Source organism: Crocodylus siamensis, chromosome 2, assembly GCF_052110815.1.
Source record: "Crocodylus siamensis isolate JL-2025a chromosome 2, ASM5211081v1, whole genome shotgun sequence".
NCBI classification, from domain to species: domain Eukaryota; kingdom Metazoa; phylum Chordata; order Crocodylia; family Crocodylidae; genus Crocodylus; species Crocodylus siamensis.
In genome coordinates this window covers 287,301,777-287,319,521 of record NC_143396.1, presented here as the reverse complement: position 1 = coordinate 287,319,521, position 17,745 = coordinate 287,301,777, and the positions used below count along the sequence as shown (strand labels likewise).

The 17,745-nt window shown below is 38.8% G+C and overlaps 1 protein-coding gene across 1 annotated transcript in view; it reads right to left on the bottom strand.

The window, feature by feature from the left end:
• The window catches only part of SLC38A6 (solute carrier family 38 member 6), a 51,810-nt gene that overhangs the window by 31,815 nt on the left and 2,250 nt on the right, over positions 1–17,745 (bottom strand). The window contains exons 4-5 of the mRNA XM_090034315.1: positions 13,434–13,486; positions 10,263–10,302 (exon numbers count right to left, since the gene is read on the bottom strand). Of these exons, the coding sequence (XP_089890441.1) occupies positions 10,263–10,302; positions 13,434–13,486 (93 nt within the window). The remainder of the gene's footprint in view (positions 1–10,262; positions 10,303–13,433; positions 13,487–17,745) is intronic.

Here is a 17,745-nt window from a genome sequence, read left to right as displayed (position 1 = left end):
AGGTCTGAGGTGACATTTTATTTGGTGCCCTCAAATTTACTCTTATTACAGAAATTAGATGTAGTCTAGGCATATGGACAACTGAATGCAATTTTAAGTGGTCAGTATTACTGATGCTGGCCTATAAATGCTTGCATGGATCATTTCAAAGAAAGACGGATTAAAAAAAACTGAAGTGCATAAATGAAAGCTTCTTTTATATTAAAATTGATAACTTTCCTTCCCAAAACCTTTTTTGCTTTTTTTTTTAATGCAATTCAGTGCATCAATACAGTTCTGAAGTTTCAGGTATCTCCTTAGAATAATTCTTAATTTTTTTTGCCAACTTCAGCTGTAAAAGGCTTCAAATTTGTTTTGAGATCAAATGTCCTGCTAATACGTGATCTGTCACATTTCCCATGCATTCCTAATAGCCTCTAGCTAATCATTTGATCATTTATCCTTTGTTGTGCGCTTACTCTCTTTTCCAAAATAGGAGTCCTATTTCACTGAATTTAACTCCAAAAGGAGGGAACCAATCATGCAACAAGAAATTCGCACATGTTAAACATTTGTATGAATGATTATTTCTTCCTTTCTGTTTGTTTATACAATTTCCATGGGCAAACTTACAGAAATAAAAAGTTTTTAGTAGTCCTTTTCTAGGTTGGCCTCTCCTTTTTTTTTCCTTGCCCCACCCCCAGACACAAAAAAAATGAATACTAATTCTTTGAGCAAGTCCTGAGCAAACAGTACTGTACGAGATGCCATGCTGTATTCACAGTTAAAAAGATTAAACTTTAGCTTTTTTTCAAGACAAGTATGCTTCTGCCTAAAGAATAGCTACCTCCGGAATATTACACAACATGGATAAAATTAAAACCATGATCACTTACTTCATGGCTTGGAAAAATCCATTTAGATTTTTTAAAAAAGATACAATTCAAATCAAAATTGGAAAGTGCTCTCCTGAGAAGAGATATAGCAGTAGAATAATTTGCATCAACTCTTTCTTTTTCCAGCTAAGTAAGAAAATAAATACAAAAGTTTAAAATTTTTTTTCTTCTCCCCAGTGCCTGTATGTTGAACAGAATCGAACAGCTATATCTGGTCTTAAGCAAGGCATACCGTGATCTCTGCAACGTCAGATGCAGCCACAAATGCACCAAGTTATATTGCTAAAAATGAAATACTCCCTGCCCTTGGTGGTCTGCATGTATAAGGAGGGAAAGAGAGGACAGTCATGAACATGAAGTCAAGCATTAAAAAAAAAAAAATATGCAAATGCCAGAAATATTTGTGAACGCAACTATAATGCAGCCCTCTTGTTTGCCTGTAATGCCAGCAGTCTTGGCCAGAATTCGAGTGAATGGTGGCATTGAGTTCTAGTATTGTGGCACTTAGTTCAGTGGATTAAGTATGTGCAAACAACATCTGTTCTCTCCCCACTTCATTTACAGTTTATTCCATGTACTGAATGAGGCAAGGATGCTAAGGAACAAATTTAAAATGCATTGTGTTGCTGGAACTACAGTTGAAAGGCAATCTTCATTTCATGCTTTTCCTGATTTTTTTGAGTGCTTGTCTTTGCAACCTTAACGATCTTTAAAACATTTTTTGTCTGTATTAAGAACTGGCTCAGTGTGGACTATTGAGAGCTGAACTTTGTAATAAGCTCACTCCTGGAAACGCTGTAATATAATGTTTTACCAGGAATAAAATTATTATTTACCACCTTGTCCAATAGATTCACCATGTTCATGAGAACAGCAGTTGACCGTGCTCATCAAAATACAGATCATTTTATACATGATGAAACCCTGATGTTGGCTACCTGGTTCAAAAAGGAATGATTTTCATTTTCAATCAGGCTACTTCACCTTAGGGGTTCATTATTACATAATAACCCATAATACCACCATGAGCTGGGATTCACTACAGATGTATCTTGAAGAAATGCATTACTTGGTGTTATCTATTGCACATTAATACTCTGTCATTGCCTATGTGGATCCAGATGTGAAAAAAACATCATCTGAAAGAGTGAAAAGGGGAAAAGCCTATCGCTGCTATATTTCTGGCACTACATTATGCCAACTAAATGGCTTTGTTTTTTGGTTCCCATAACTCTTAACTGGAGTTTTCCTCAACAGCCTAGCCACAGTCATGGATTCGTTGCCAAAGTCCAAAGCAGTGACACAAGAGATGGTGTATTCATCCTCAGAAGGAATCTTTAGCAATTAACACAGTTAACTCCTTCCTTATATCAAACCTGGTGAAACTTTCTTGAAAAGCCTCCCATGGCTGAGAAGAACTTTCTTTATGCGAGGCTCGTCTTGATCTGCCAGATCAGTTGAGCATATTACATTTTCCTTAAAGATACCCTGTATTAATAAATTCCTCCTGAAGAAAAGGATCCTAAAGTGTTTCCTAAACTTTATACTACGAGAGGGGGAGAAGAAAATGGATTTCGTGAAAAATCCATAAGCAGACTTTGATGCCGTATCGAAACGGAGAAAGTGGAGGACTGAGTGACAGATGGCGAGAGGGAATAAAGAAATTTCATCTTGCAGAACTGGGGAGCGCCAGGCCAATTCCTCATAAACAGGCCAGAGGAAGGAAGAAGAAATAAGAGCTTTATTTCCTTGCATAAAACAACCCAACCACGAAAGTTATTTCAAATCATCAGGAAAAGTTAAAAACTAACAGGAAAAAACCCAATACTAGTGAGAAGTTGCACTAGGTCAGAACACACATTACCACTCGCTAGACAGGCAGAAACAGAGCTGGATTAATCAGCTGTAACGGGACCTTTCCTAGCAGCTTCATATGACAAATTCATTTGAACTTATATCTCCCACTACTAGTATCGAGGTCATTTTACCTGTCGTCTGTCCTGTCCTAGAGAAGTGAAAGTGTTCTCTTAAATAAGGTGAAATCTAGAGGCGGACATCAAGAATGAAAAAAAAAAGAAGACAAATCCACAGTGCTCAATTTTTAGCAGGTTAGTTTTGTTTGATGGGGATTTGCAGGGTGGGAGGGGCAGAGGAGGATGAGGGATGGAAACATTACAGGAATATTAAATGGAGGTACTGCAATTCAAAACAATACTGTAAAAACCCCCAAACAAACTAGGAACAGAAAAAGCACAAGAAATGAAGCATGAACATGACCAAAAGCCATCAGTCTACGTCAGCACTCAGGCTCTATAGTATAATACAGAGGTATTTTTTTGTTTCAATTCTCAGGATATATATTACTGGCAGATCTTAGTGCTGGGGAAAGATACTCAGGCAAGCTCTAAACAAGCCAGCTCAGCTACCAGCAGCAGTAAAGCTATGTAGCACGGGGCCCTCTACCCTAACTATTGCCCTGGGTATTTTGTTTTTAAACACACATCCAAAACCAGCATCTAAACCAAGTGTTAGAAGTTCCTCCAATCTCTAGATAATTACAAAAGCAATATATTCTAACAAAGGTTTACAAATAATCATTTTCATGTAGTTCTATTGAAAAAGTGCAGTATTAAAAAGAGATCTTCTCTGAACTGGAAATTTAAACTGATATATGGCAGACTAGATACACAAGCCACTATAGGTATATTAAAACTCCCTGGGCAAATCAGGCATTCACTGTAGTGTAAGAAAGCCTTTTTACTTTTTAGCTTCTATTTAAGGCTGCTTTGTATTCTGCAACACAAATGACTACATAGAGGAAGTATATGGGTATAACTTTATTGATTTAACTATGCCAGTATAAAATTAAATAAGTTCCCAATAAAAGCAAGCCCTAAATATATTTAGACTGCACACAGATGTAAGTAGTACTTTTCTTCAACACTTTAACACTCCTTAGATTGCTAAAAAGTCACCCAACAACTATTCACTGCATTATGAAAACACAGCTTAATTGGTTTTAACAGCCATCAATTGTTAAATTAGTATGGGAGTTGACAAACCTGCCCTTAATTAAAGCAGTTCTGCACTGGAAATCCTCAGTTTAAAACAATAAGGATAAGGATAATTAGGCTTTCAGGGCAAACACAAACTGCATTGCAAGGACATGAGCATTCAAGTTTGTTTAAGAACAGAATTAGATTTTCTGCGCTCAGGGGAGGTGCAGTAACTTCTTAAAGGATTAACCATTCAGTCCTCAACAGAGATGCACTATGTTTGCCTTTCCACTCTGTGGGGCCATTCATTTTAAATGTGTTTGAAGAGCACCTACTTTGCCCAGAGAGAGACTCAGAGGAACTCTTGATTTTTCTCACTGGTTTTTCCACATTTGGATTCCTCTAGGATTACAACTTTAATCAAGATAACCATTTAACTGTGAAATGTTTTAAGATACTTTAAGAAGAATAAAGGACCTGCAAAGAAGGAAAAAAAGAAAAAAGACTATCCTGCAATCTGGGTATTTCACTCCATGCTCTAAAATATACTTCTTCAACTCCGGCACAAGTTAATTACCTTGGTAGCTTTCTAGATATTTTTATACATAGGTCAATGCCAGCTCTACTTCCTACAAGCTCATCAGTGGAGATAAAGTGGTTAACCATTTAAAGCATACAACACTGTTATAAATACTTTCTTCCCCAATTTGAGAGAATTTGGGGAAGCCTAATGTCTTGGTTATGGTAAATGTAAAAACAAGTGCTGCTTAAAAGCGTTCTCTCTTCCTAAGCCTATCCACAGCCAAAGCTAGTTAATTTGGGGGGACGGACGGACAGACACAGAAGTCTATTAGCGCTGTACTCCGACTGACCAGTAGATGGTGTTGCACGAACATGGCTTGGGAATATTCTATCTATAGTAGAGATGCTTCATCTCTGCTGATAAGAGGGGGCAAAGATCAAAAATAACCTGTAAACAAGTGTCTCTAACAGAAAATTTCCTGCAGCGTCTTGACACATGTAAGCACACAGTCTAGAAAATGCAGACTGCTGAAGTTGCAAATAATAATCATCATCATAATAGATTGCAAGAAAACAGAATGTTAATATTTGCAAGTGGTTCAGTTATTTGCTTACATTTTTGGAAATGTGCTATGCATGGTATATAGCAGAGACTTTTCAGGTGCTGTTCATTTTCTTGATCAGATTCACAGACTAAAATGTCACACTCGAGAATTCACAGCTAGTCCTAGTATTTCTGTTTAAAAATATATATGTAGTATGCAAGCAGCACAGAGCAGCCCGAGATGAAGCTAGCACTGCTCCAGCTCTGGGTTTCCTTTCCCCTGTACTTGTTGGTGTACAGCAGTTTGTGCTCGCTTTCAGTAGGAACCAGACTGGGAATTATGTTTGATGTTTTCAAAGTCAGAAAATTGTTCTGCCCCTCTTGAGAACCAGCTGGCCGCAGGACAAGCCTTTAACAAATTTGTGGAAGCAACAATTAGAGAAATGATCAATTAACTGAGCTGCTTTTACAATGGAGCTTGCTAATCCTTGTAAAATGAAGATTCTGTATGTATGTACACATTTGTAGGCAGAAGGAGAGAGATGGAGAGAAGGGAGAGATCTAGATACAACAAGCAAGCAGATAAACCACTTCTAGTAACCTAACAAGTCGTACTTGGAGTATCTTGGTCTTTTGCTCTTGCAAGAAAATCCTTTCAGAGACCACTAATGCTTTACTGCTGTGTTTTATTCCAGCTGCTAATAAATTCTAAATTCTTACATTCATACTCCCAACATTTCCGATTTATGTCTCTCTATTTCAAAGTTTCCTTGCCCTGTGTGACCAGTTCCAGCTCCTAAGCAATGACCTTCAGCTAATGCCAGTCTATAGCCAGGAGAAATACACCATAAAACTCTCTCCACATAATTCCTGCTTTAGACCTCAAATACTGAAGATTTGTTGGTGCTGGCAACAGCCTGTAAACTGCTTTTACGCAATATTTTATTGCACGTGTCTCCATTTTCCACAAGTCTTGCTAAAATAATTTTTCTCCAACTTCATCATTATATATGCTGTCATATCCCCACTGACACTCTCTTCTCAAAATCAACACGAGGGACATTTTACTAGGAAATCTCCCTAAAGATTTTCTTGGAGAATTCCTTCATCCCACATGGAAGACATCTATGGAAATCACCCACAAACCTGTCAGATCTTTCAGGACCTAAGGGATTTACAGGATGTAGAGTGATGGCTTTGACACACAACAAGCCATCCACTGCTATCCAGAAAGAATATGAGGGATGCCCTCCAGCTCCGGCTGTTCTTGGAGAGGAATACATGAGAAAATGAATATAGCCTTGACCTCTAAAAAAAAGTCTCAGAATCTTCCACAATTGTCTCCCCAACCCCTCACCCCCCACAGCAATCCTGTATTTATGCAGGCCTACAACTGTATGGACAGGGCTCTCAGGAGTTGGGATGCAAAAATAAGAAACAGCGACATAAAAGGATCTTCCAAGACTCCCTTCCGTACTACAAACCCAAGCTGCATACCTGGAGAGCTGAAGGGCCCTGGATGAATGCAGCAAAATGATGATCTGGAAAGAAGTAAACTGGCAACTTCATTGCTAGGGGTTCATTTTGCAAACTTACGCAATGCAGCATTTATGTGAGTAACAGCTCTTTAGCATATGCAAAGAGGTGTAGAAGTCTTTAAGTCATAAAAGACTGACAAGTAGAATTAACAAAAGTATCAGATTCATACGAACATGTTGCACTAAAGTTACTACAGCAGATCAGCTATATCAGTGGTTGGCAACCTACAGCCTGTGGACTGGATTCAGCCCCCAAAGCCATTTGATCTAGCCCATGGACACACGGCTTCGGAAGCCTTCAGAGGTGGGAGCCTTTGTCACTTCCCTGCACCGTTGCAAGGACAAGCAGTGGTGGTGATCCCCTGGCTATCTCGGACACAAATTAAGTCAGTCTAGCCTGTGGCCTTAAAAGATTGCTAACTGTTGATCTCATTTATAGTAATACATGAATTTTGCTGTAGGGAAGGCTAGGTTAACTTTGCCGCTGTTTTCGACATTCTGTATTTGGGATGCTTATATCACTTTATAAAGTAAAAATATGCTACAAACTATTAGGCTGTAGAGATTTTTTAATTTTATTTTAAAGAACATTTAAATATGCCTGTTCCAAAATGACCAGAATACACAAATAGTGTTGACTGGTTTCACTTTTTAAATCTTGTATTCTTAAAAATAACTAGGACATAATAATGTTACTGCCAATTTTTCATAGATCCAGACCTATCTTTGGATACTTTGATGGACTATTCAACAAGCACTGCTTGAATATGTGGCACACACTCTACAGCATTTCAAATAAAAGCAACCCCCCCTTTAAATGTTGATTTTTTTGCCTCTGTGCAACAACAGATGAAACCATTGTATTTAAAAATATTAAACAAGGTTATAAATCCTAAAAGTCAACTTTGAATCCCCAGGAGTCTGATAATTTCTCTAAAAGATGATAAAAACGAAGGATGCTTTCCAAAGCAGACCCCAAATTTGACACACTATTTTTCTTATGGCTGTCCTTAAAACTGTGTGACACTGTTTAAATGCATCTTCATACATTAGGAAAATTAGTACCCCTGCATTGAAGAGTCACTGAATGTGTGAAGTTAAGATACTAAACATAGATTCACTTTCACCTTTTTTAATAAAACCATGAGAAAAAATTATGAAAATACCCCAAAACATTCAAGCCATCCTTTTAAACAAGTTTATTTGAAATATCCTAAAAAAGCCAAATGTAAATCATATTTATACATTATAGTTATTTTTAGAGACAATGAAATGCCTAGAATGTATTATGACTGTGAGAATAACCCCAGTAAAGTGGCTTATTTTATCTCAAACCATCATTCATTATCTGCTGCCCTCCCATCTTTTTTGTAATGAGATACCATATGATGCAATGTATCCAGCTCTGATGATGGAGGAGGTAATCAGAGAAAACGATTTTATTTTTAGCCTTGCTCTGAAATTAAAGATGTTGACAGAGCTTGGAAGTCTGCCGAAGGGGCATGGCCCGGCCGGTTCCTCCAGATGGATGCAAAGGAACAAAAGGAAAGGAATACTTAATTGCACTGGCGAGGCAAGGCAAGGCAAGGCTCAATGCAAATGCTGCATTGCTAAATCCAGTGGCACCCATTCCAGGGCAAGCTAAACGAAGACTTGACCTTTCCCATCACGAACTCATGGAAGGGGAGGAAAGAGGATAGGAAACTTCTGGCATCTTGATTGCTTCCTCAAGGGTCAAGGGCTTGATGGCGGATACAGCTCTGATGGGGAAGGGCCTCCTAATACCCCACATCCTGGGAATTTCTTGGGTCACAGGAGAGCTGTCTGCACTAGGGGCTCCTGATACCACACTGCTGCTCCAGCTCCCAGCTTTCCCTTAACAACATGCTTTCCAAGAACCATGCTGCTGTGGAGGCTGAACTGTAGAAGTAACAGGATCTAGGGAGAGTTAACACAGCTGGGAGCAGTGTTTCCACATGGAAACCCAGATGGTCTGCATCTTCTGTCCTGGACAGACAAATCATTACTCTCCTTGATCTACCCCATTCTGCATGAAGCATCCACAGGGTGCAAGGTGCTATGAAGGCCACACTTTCCACCCCACTCAGGGACAAGGCAGAATATCTCTGCGTGGAGGCAGAGGCTTTGATTAACAATGCTGTGTGTGTGTGTTCAGTTTGGTAACTTTCCTCACAGGTGTTTAAAATGGGTTAATCTTTGCAAGGAAGCCGAAGTCTGAAATGAGCAAAATACCTGCATTACTCCTACCCAAAGGATCTTCCCACTGAAATCCAGAAAGCCAAAACACAGAGGATTTGGAAGTTTCCATCAGAGTGCTGGGTATTTCAGACACTTGAAAGAATATTTTCCAATTGTGAAAGCTGCTTCTTGAATTAACTAGGTTAAACAGAAATGAAATTCTTGGCAAACCAGGGTCAGGTTCCTGGCAGAGAAGTAAGTCCACAACAAAAGATGGAATAAGTCGTTTGATAATATCCAACATGCAACAGCATGGGCCTCTAGGGTTACAAAACTGAGTTCTATTAAAACTGACACACAGAGAAGGTTATGAACTGTTATGAGGAAGAAATAAGATTCAAATTTCCTTTGACCACATAGTCTTGTACTGGATCCCAGTGTTGCATGAACCTTCCCTTTGTATTCCCTCTTTGTCTAACAATGTTTATTTAGAGGTCCACTTGAATGTGGAAGGAAATTAAAAAATGTGTTCATTGCTACATAAAGTCCTCCGAAACCTGGATGGATAAATAATCTTTAGACTCTGGAATTAATGCGTTCATTCCCGTCTGAAATGAACAGCATCGTTTTTATAGCCATTTAAATTAATACGTTTCCACTATTTGAAGTTTTTGTACAAGGAAAGCTACTAATTTAATTGTAAAAAACACTTACTTGGTCTAGTCCCAGGTCTATTTTGCAGCGATTAGAAGAGTGCCTGGCCTATTGACAGGCACTGGAACATTGTTTCTCCCAGTCACTATTAAATGACTATCCGCCCCCTTTCTCCTACTCTCTCTGTTTTGCTTTCAACTCATTTCCTGTTTTCATCCAGGAGGAAAAAAATCCAGGATACTGCCAAGTTTAAATGTTAGCATTAAAACAGAAGACCAGTCAATCTCCTCTACCTCTTTCTTGTAAAGCAATCTGTTTTTATTTATTTAGTGTTTAATACTCTGGTTTTTAATTCTTCTCCTAATACTGTGGTGGACACTACTACTTTTCTTATAGGCTAGACATTAACAGCATTTTAGATGCTTAAATTTATGTTGCTGGTGGCTTCTTATCAAGAGGGATTGCATTATTATTAAGGACTGTACTATGAAGCATGGTTAAAAGAGCAACAGAGCTAGACTGGCTGATGATAAAAGAAATTACAGTGAAAAAAGTTATTCTGTGAAGGATAACACACATTTATATATACACACACACACTGAAGACAAAATGTTGAACACAGAAAACTATCATGAATTTAGCACACACAAAATTCTACGGTCTCACAGTAATGAAATGAATGTAGCAATGAAAGGCAAAGGCTACACCTCAGTGGTGATATGCATCACATGCCTAACAAATAAAGACCACATGATGTGAAAAGGCACACCTACTACAGTCCTTGAGCTAGCAAGATTGGATAAACTGTAACCTTAAATTTCCTCTGTCAGCTCCTTTCATGTATTTTTTCACTTACAATTTGCCCTCTGTGTATACACAGCCCCAAAACACACACACATACACAACACTGCAATCTGAATGTGAAGTTTCTTACCTCCAATATTCTGGATGATTATTGTACTGGCCACAAGAACCTATAAAATAAAATATTTTGTTAGCAAGGTAAGGAAAAACAGAACTTCTGCCTATACCAGTCATAAGATACTGATCATCTTGACCAAAAACAGATGTAGAAGTGATAACTGGTACTGAAAGAAAGCTGTCTTCTGATTCATGACTGTGGTCTAACACACAGAAATGAATGTATAAAAGCAAAGAAGCTCTACTGAAACATACCACAATTGAGATGACAGAGTTGTTACACCAAGAAGTCTGCTCTGCAGATGGCTCGCCTTTAAAACACTGATGATATAATTGAGTTTTATTTGACCAGATTCACCTCTGAAGGGAAAGAGTTTTATGTATTACCTGCCCATCTCAAAGCCCACAAACTATCACAGTGATAGTTCAGAACTTCACACAATCTTTAAAAAGTTAGGAAACGTCCCCTGAATCAGATTTGTAAATTTGCTGACCATAAAAGCATTTGTATTGAACCAGAGTGTAACCAACTTTCACAGGTCAGAAAAAAAAAAAAAAAAAAAAAAAAGGATTTTCTCAAATCAAGTTTCTCCGACTGGCATCGTGGTTTCCTTTCACTTTAATTCCAACATGTATTACTCACTGTTTTGGGCCGTGATTACATTTGTTGCGGCATAAAAAATAGCATGTAAACACTACGCTGATGGACACTAAGGGAAAAAGCAAGATAGGAAGAAAAAAAAAAGGATAAAAGCTAAAATGCTGTAGACACCTCTGTTTGAAAATTCTGACCCGCATCTGCACAGCACTTCAAAGCTGGAATTCCTACTTGTCAGGAACCTTACAAAAATTAACTTCTGGTTGTAATGTGTCCTAAGTAGTGGAAACTAATATTATGTCAGAACTAAACTGAGTAAAAACCCCCCACAAGATGGTATTTATTAGATGTTTTTAAGCAGTATGGAAATCTTGTTACTTGCCAAGGCAAGGGTGATACATGCCCAGCTCCCATAAAAACTTAATCTTTCCAGCAGCAAAATATTCAATAGCAGAAAACATGTGTTTTCATATGCAAAATTAGAGAAATAATGTTGAGGTACACCCACCTTATGGGCAACTTCACAGCTGTTCATTAAGGACTTGTATGACAGAATGGAGAATATATTTATAGACACCGTGAATGACAGCAAGCTGACACAGGTCACAAGCTTGTTGGAGAACAGGAATGAGATTCAAAATGAGTTGTGGGAAATTGGAGATATAGTCCAAAAATCAACGGAATAAGGTTAACCCAAGTGTAAAGCACTCCACTTAGGAAAGAGAAACCAAATACACAAATACAAAATAGGTAACAGTACTGCAAGAAAGGAGCTTGGGGTTGTAGTGCACCACTAACTGAATACAAATCAACAATATGATGTTGCTCCAAAAGAGTCAAATCTCATTCTAGGAAGCACTGACAGGAGCATTGTGTAAAACCCAGGAAATAATTATTCCATGATACTTGACAATGGGGAGGCGCCAGGTAAAGTACAGCATTCTGTTTTGGGTCCCAGACTGTAAGAAAGATGTAAAGAAATTAGAGAGAACCCAGCACAGAACAACAAGTAAAGAAGGTCTAGTTTAGTTTAGAAGGAAAGTTGGAAGGAATTAAGTTTGTTTAGTCTAGGAAAGAGTAAATAGAGGGGACACAACAGTTTTCCTATGTGGGAAAGGTTGTTATAAAAAAAAAGATGGTGATCGATTGTTCTCATTAACAATGGGGGAGAAAAGGGAGATCGGGACAAGAAGAAACTGGCTTTGCTTGCAGCAAAGATTTTGATTACATCCTACGCTAAAAAAAGATCTTCCTAATTATAAGGATAGTTAGCTAGTGGCCCAGGCGATTTAAAGAGGTTATGATATTTCCTGCCTTGTAGGTTTTTAAGAATAGTTTAGATGAACATCTTTCAGGATAGTCTAGGTAGACTTAATCTTGGTCTCAAAGTAGGACAAGATACTAAATGACCTTTTGCGGTCCTCTCTAGCCCTACATTTCTGGTTCTGATACCTCATGTTTAACACATGTAGAATGGGCAGAACAATGCAAAAATCAATCTCATATTTTGTTAAGATCAAGATTTGCTGCTAGTTGAGGTAATTGATTTTATTTTCATTTTGATCAATCACCACTGATGTCCAAAGACTAGAGTCATCATCTGCTTATTAATGCTAATGGAAGTTATACACAATAATGAGTCAGTTCTGAATTATAGTTACACCCCCAAAAAAGATCAGAGTGTAGCCAATTAAACTACTTCCCTATATGCATGCTTTTCTTGGGGTTTTTTGGTTGACTTCCAGAAAATCGTTTGAGGCAAAATATCATTAACAATTTTTGTAAGTCAGACAACTTTATTTCAACTTGTTACAGCTCTGCTTTCAGTGTCACTCCACTGAAAGTGTATTCATAGTAATAAAAAATGTGTAAATATTTAATAAGCTTCCTCCCTGACCCCCCCACCCTCACTGAACACACAAACACCAAAGAAACACATTACCACTACTAGCATTTTTTTTTGCATGTACTGTACACACCATTGGACAAAGCTAGTTATTAAGCAAATGCTACCGATAGACCATCCGTTAATCGTTACGGAAGTAGCACATTTTTACTCCGGTTCCAAAAAGAGCCTTTAGGATGGATTCTCAAGAGAATAACTATTATTTTTCTGAAGTGATCATTACATTAATGGTACACTTCTTACATTCTGTACGATTTAATTATAATATTCAACTTACATCTAGCATTTACACTTAACTACGTTTTCTTACTAAGGATCAAAGCACTGTGATAAATCACTGGTAAGGTCTCTAAATAGGTTAAGGGGTAATACTGTAAAGAATCTGAATGTCAGCATATAACACTAGGAGTGGTGTATTAAGCTGATTTGTTGGTAATGCAAACTAGTGTGGAGTGACAAATACCAGTACCGTATCTAGAAAATAGCACAAAACCAGACAATAACAAAGATTTATTCACATTTAGACAGAATCAGCCACCATCACTAAGGACAGCTGCTCTAAGATGAACTAAGTTTCTGTTCCATTTCTGTTTCCTAAATGGCAATTATGCATCAACAAAGTGTTTCTCAGAGTTATAATAAAAACAAAGAGCTAGATGGACAATATATAAAAATGTTACCTTCCCGGGTGACCCAAATGCAAAGAGGCCAAGATCTTCGTAAGAAGTGACAGCTGTTAAAAAAAGAAAAGAAAAATCCATTTCATATTCACTTTTTTATTAATATCATGTTCTCCTCCCTAGAAAAAGAGAACTATAGTATCTTATAGTTTCCATTTATGAAGCCCTGCCTCCAGAAGAGCTGCACCTTGCAGTATAAAGGATCTGCAAGAACATTTGCAATGAAACGTGGTACACAGTAAGATCTGCACTTATGACCACCTTCATAGGTAATCCCCCAATTTATATTAAAGGATCCTATACAGAGTTTGGGTTTCAACTGAAAACAACCTCTAGTCATTTGCTGGAAACTCAAAAAAGGGTTTATTTGGAACAAAACATTTCCTAGCTTTTGCACTGTTGCTCTGCATTTTGCTACCAGAAATTCAAGGGTGTCAAAAGGTGTAAACTTTTTTCTAGTTAGGTGATATGAATGTGTAGCCTGCTGGGTGTTCAACCAGTTTCAAGAATTTCAGAGGTTTAAAAAAAATGTCGGTCTTAAAACTGCATAAATTTATTGGTCTAATACTTGTCTTCCTTCCTCCCCCCACTTCCCCATCTTCTGACCCCTTTGTTGTACATGTTACCACTTTGCCTTCTCTTATGTGAACACGTAGGTCCCAGCCCTACAACCTGACCTGGAAGAGAAGATTTCTACATAAGTACCAGAGATAAAACACACGTCATCCATTGCCCTGCCTGTTGATGCTGCAGGACAAAGGGTGATGTTCTCCTAGGACTTGAAGAGCCCCATCCTGTGCAGGATCGGGCGCCTCAACCCTGGGAGGACCTGCCCAGCTTTTCTGCACTTACTGAAATGTTCCCAGGATATCCCGGGCATTCTTCAGTAGTTGGGGTTTCCCTTCTTAGGAGGTGCACACCTGAGATCCCAGGGGTAACCTCAGTGGTGTACCGAGGGTCTCTAGCACCTGGTGGCCATCACCTGCATTTGCACCTCCCCCCCTGTCCCCCCGGGATGATCCAAGCAGGGTGCAGGGATCAAAGCAAATCAGCCTTTGCAGGGCCCTGCCTCCTGCCCCACAGCACGTCCGTGGGGGAATTATCAGCATGGCACGCCAGGCATGTGGGGAGGGATGCCAGGTGGAATGGCCAAAGACAGCCACAACCCACTGGGCAGGCGGGTGGGCCACAAACCAAATGTGGGAGGCGCTCTGGCCTCTCTGACCGGCACCCGCCTCCCCACCAGGCCAGCACCTGGGGGCCATGGCCTCTCCCTGGCCCCCATCAGTACACCACTGGGCAACCTCAATAAGTGGGGGAATCCAGGCAGGCATTTCCAGGGCTTGATGGGTCCGATTCTGCTGAGGAATTCACAAGGTGCACAGGATCGGGCCCTTCAAGCCCCCAGAGCACCTGCCTGGGGCAGGTCTGGGCTGTCCTCACTCTTCCATCATAAAGCAAATAGATGCCCACTGCAGTAAAACAGCACAAGTTATTGCTACCTTTGATTGCAACCACACTGCAGCTTGAAAAAGGGTATGGATGTCCTTTTGCTTTCGCTTTGTCCCATAGCATTTTTGTTTGATGGTGGCAGAAAAACAATTACAGGTGACACCTGCTTCCATTAAGAATAAACCCACGTGGATCAGACTACAGCCTCAGATTGTGACGTTCAAGACAGAAGCAGAATCTTATCTGCCTGTAAAGCTCCGAGTCCAGCAAGGTCAGTGTAACATACAACAGGACGTAACTAATGCTCATTCTTCTTAGAAGCTCTGTGTTTTATATACACCTCTCTAATACTGCCATCAACAGTACGCTAAAATAAGATGAGCCAGTCTGCTCTCAGTGTAAATGCGCTCCATCAGCTTTGGAGTTATTCACGTTCTGCAGTAGTGTAAGAAACCTGACCGGTTATGTTCTATTCTGTATTGTTACTTGTTCGTATCTTTATATGGCATTTGATCATTTGAAATACAGATTATTCTAAAGGGCCAACTAGTCACTATACTTGTGAAGGGGTTCTTTCTACTGCTGCAGGAACACATACGTAATAAATACCCATGGGAAAGGAATGAACAAATCATCAACAGAAAGAGAAAAGGCTTATGCAGGAGTTCAGAGTTTCAGAATTAACCCTTTATCTGTGCTAGAAATGAAGTCCCATGAACAGCGTGGTGTTCTTAATTTTTTAAAAATATAAAAATGTGTTTCATTTGAAAATGTAAAGAGCAAATTAATAAGCTGAATTGGTTTAATTGGTCAGTCTTTGTGGGGCCCTGTATGTTTTACTTTACCCAACATAAGTAAAAAATACTTGATTTCTGAAACCCTGAATGGAAATCATCCAGTTATCATAAGAGAGGTTAAACCGATCATTATGATACTAGCAAGGTTGATGAATACATATGTTAGATATAACATACGTAGTAGCAGCAGCTCAAACATCTCTACTCCTGCTGAATATGTACAGCTTTTTGACAGGTTAGTCCCCAAAACAGATAAGGGTAATAAACTATTCTGAATGGTAACTGGTGATCAACACACAAAATCCTGGTATAAACTACAGTGGCTATGTGGCTATATCAAGCCATTTGGTCACTACTAGCAACTAGACTTAATGTCACAGTGTCCTGGGTATGTATCACTAAAAATGAGACATGATGATTAAAATGTCTGTGCTTAACACAACTCAATCTCTGTCTATAGTGCAACTAATAGAGAAGCTTTACCTGAAGTGGCAGATGTATATAGTTTATTTTCTACATTTGTCCCCCAACCTATCTGACCATGATGTGATGTTGCCTTAATAGATAGTTTACGGACACTACAAACATTATGATTTTCATTCATTAAAAATGTTTTCCCAATTCATGGCTTAATGTTAATTGAAACTAAAGCCTCTTTCCTTCTAATTCTGGACTATGTCTTAGCCTATTATTGTAGTGCTGGCCGTGAAACGTAGCCTGCTGCAATTTTTTTCTTCTTTTTTAGTCAGTTGTTTTGAAAAAGGGGTCTCACATATAAAGAATTCGGCAGATTTCACCAAGATAAAAGCCTAGCAGGTCAACTTCATAACCTTTTAGACTTAACAGTTTCCTATTAGAAGACCTGGAATGTTCTCCTACATAAAAGTTACTTACTTGTTCTAGAAGAACTGTTGACCAAACTGCAGTAAGTGTAAACTGAGAGTAATCACATGAAAACACTGAAGCTTGTAAATTTAAAATCAAGGAATTTGAATCAAATTTTACTTAGTGCAGCACTGAAGCATATTTCTGGTGCCAGTGAAACCTAACAAGACCTTAGCTGATTAGCAATCGCTAACTGAAGGGTCTGTCATCATGTCATGCTGGTGGTGCTTCTTGCTTAAATCAATCTGTACTAAAAAGGATGCCTAGACTTGTAACATTACTCTTAGACGATGATCTGGAGACCCAGGATATAACGATGGTTTACATCCTCAAAGTTGACAACATTAAATATTTTTCTTCCTTCCTTCTTTTTTAAATAGCCTTTTCCTCTTCCCTTCCCCCCATCATTTGGCTTGCCTCCAGCATTTCCTTTGCAATGGGCCGTCCATGAAGATAATTACTAACAGCATCCTAAAAATAATACCCACTTAGCATGTACAGGAGTTTTTCCATCCGCTCTCTGAACTCGTTATACAAAGCATTATAAACTAATGAAACTAAGAAGTTTTATTAACCAAGTTTCAGGGATAGGGAATGGACAAAGCTGAGAGACCTGGGGCCAGCTGCAAGTTCACCACTAGCCTGTTGCAAGTTTACTGCCAACCTGCAAACAAAACTTGCATCACCTAAAACCCAGTCCTATTACCTTATGGATACCTCCCATGAGAAATATTAAATATATCAAAAGATTATGAAGAGTCGTGTATATATATATAAAATCACCATTACCACAATAAAGGGGAATTTTCAAAACTTTTTACTCCTAGGCTACTTACTGGCTAACCCAAATCTTGGAACCCTAACTCACTAGAGAGAAAAAGATGACCACAGTTTAGTCCAAAAGTATCACGCAGTCAATAATATCTTACAGAAACATAACCCTACCTCTACTGAAAATATACAAGACAGGAGCAGCTGTCGCTTGAGCAGAATCAGGAAGCAGTCATCCAAGTGATCAAAGGTAGTTATGGAAGACAAAGGCAATAAGGAAAGAGAAGTTTTCCTACCATCCTTAAGGCAAGAAAAGAGAACAGATGGGAACGATAAGAAGGCAGATGATTAGGGACAGAAACTTCTTGCTACAATATAGATCAGATTAAGGGACTAGCTTAAGGTTG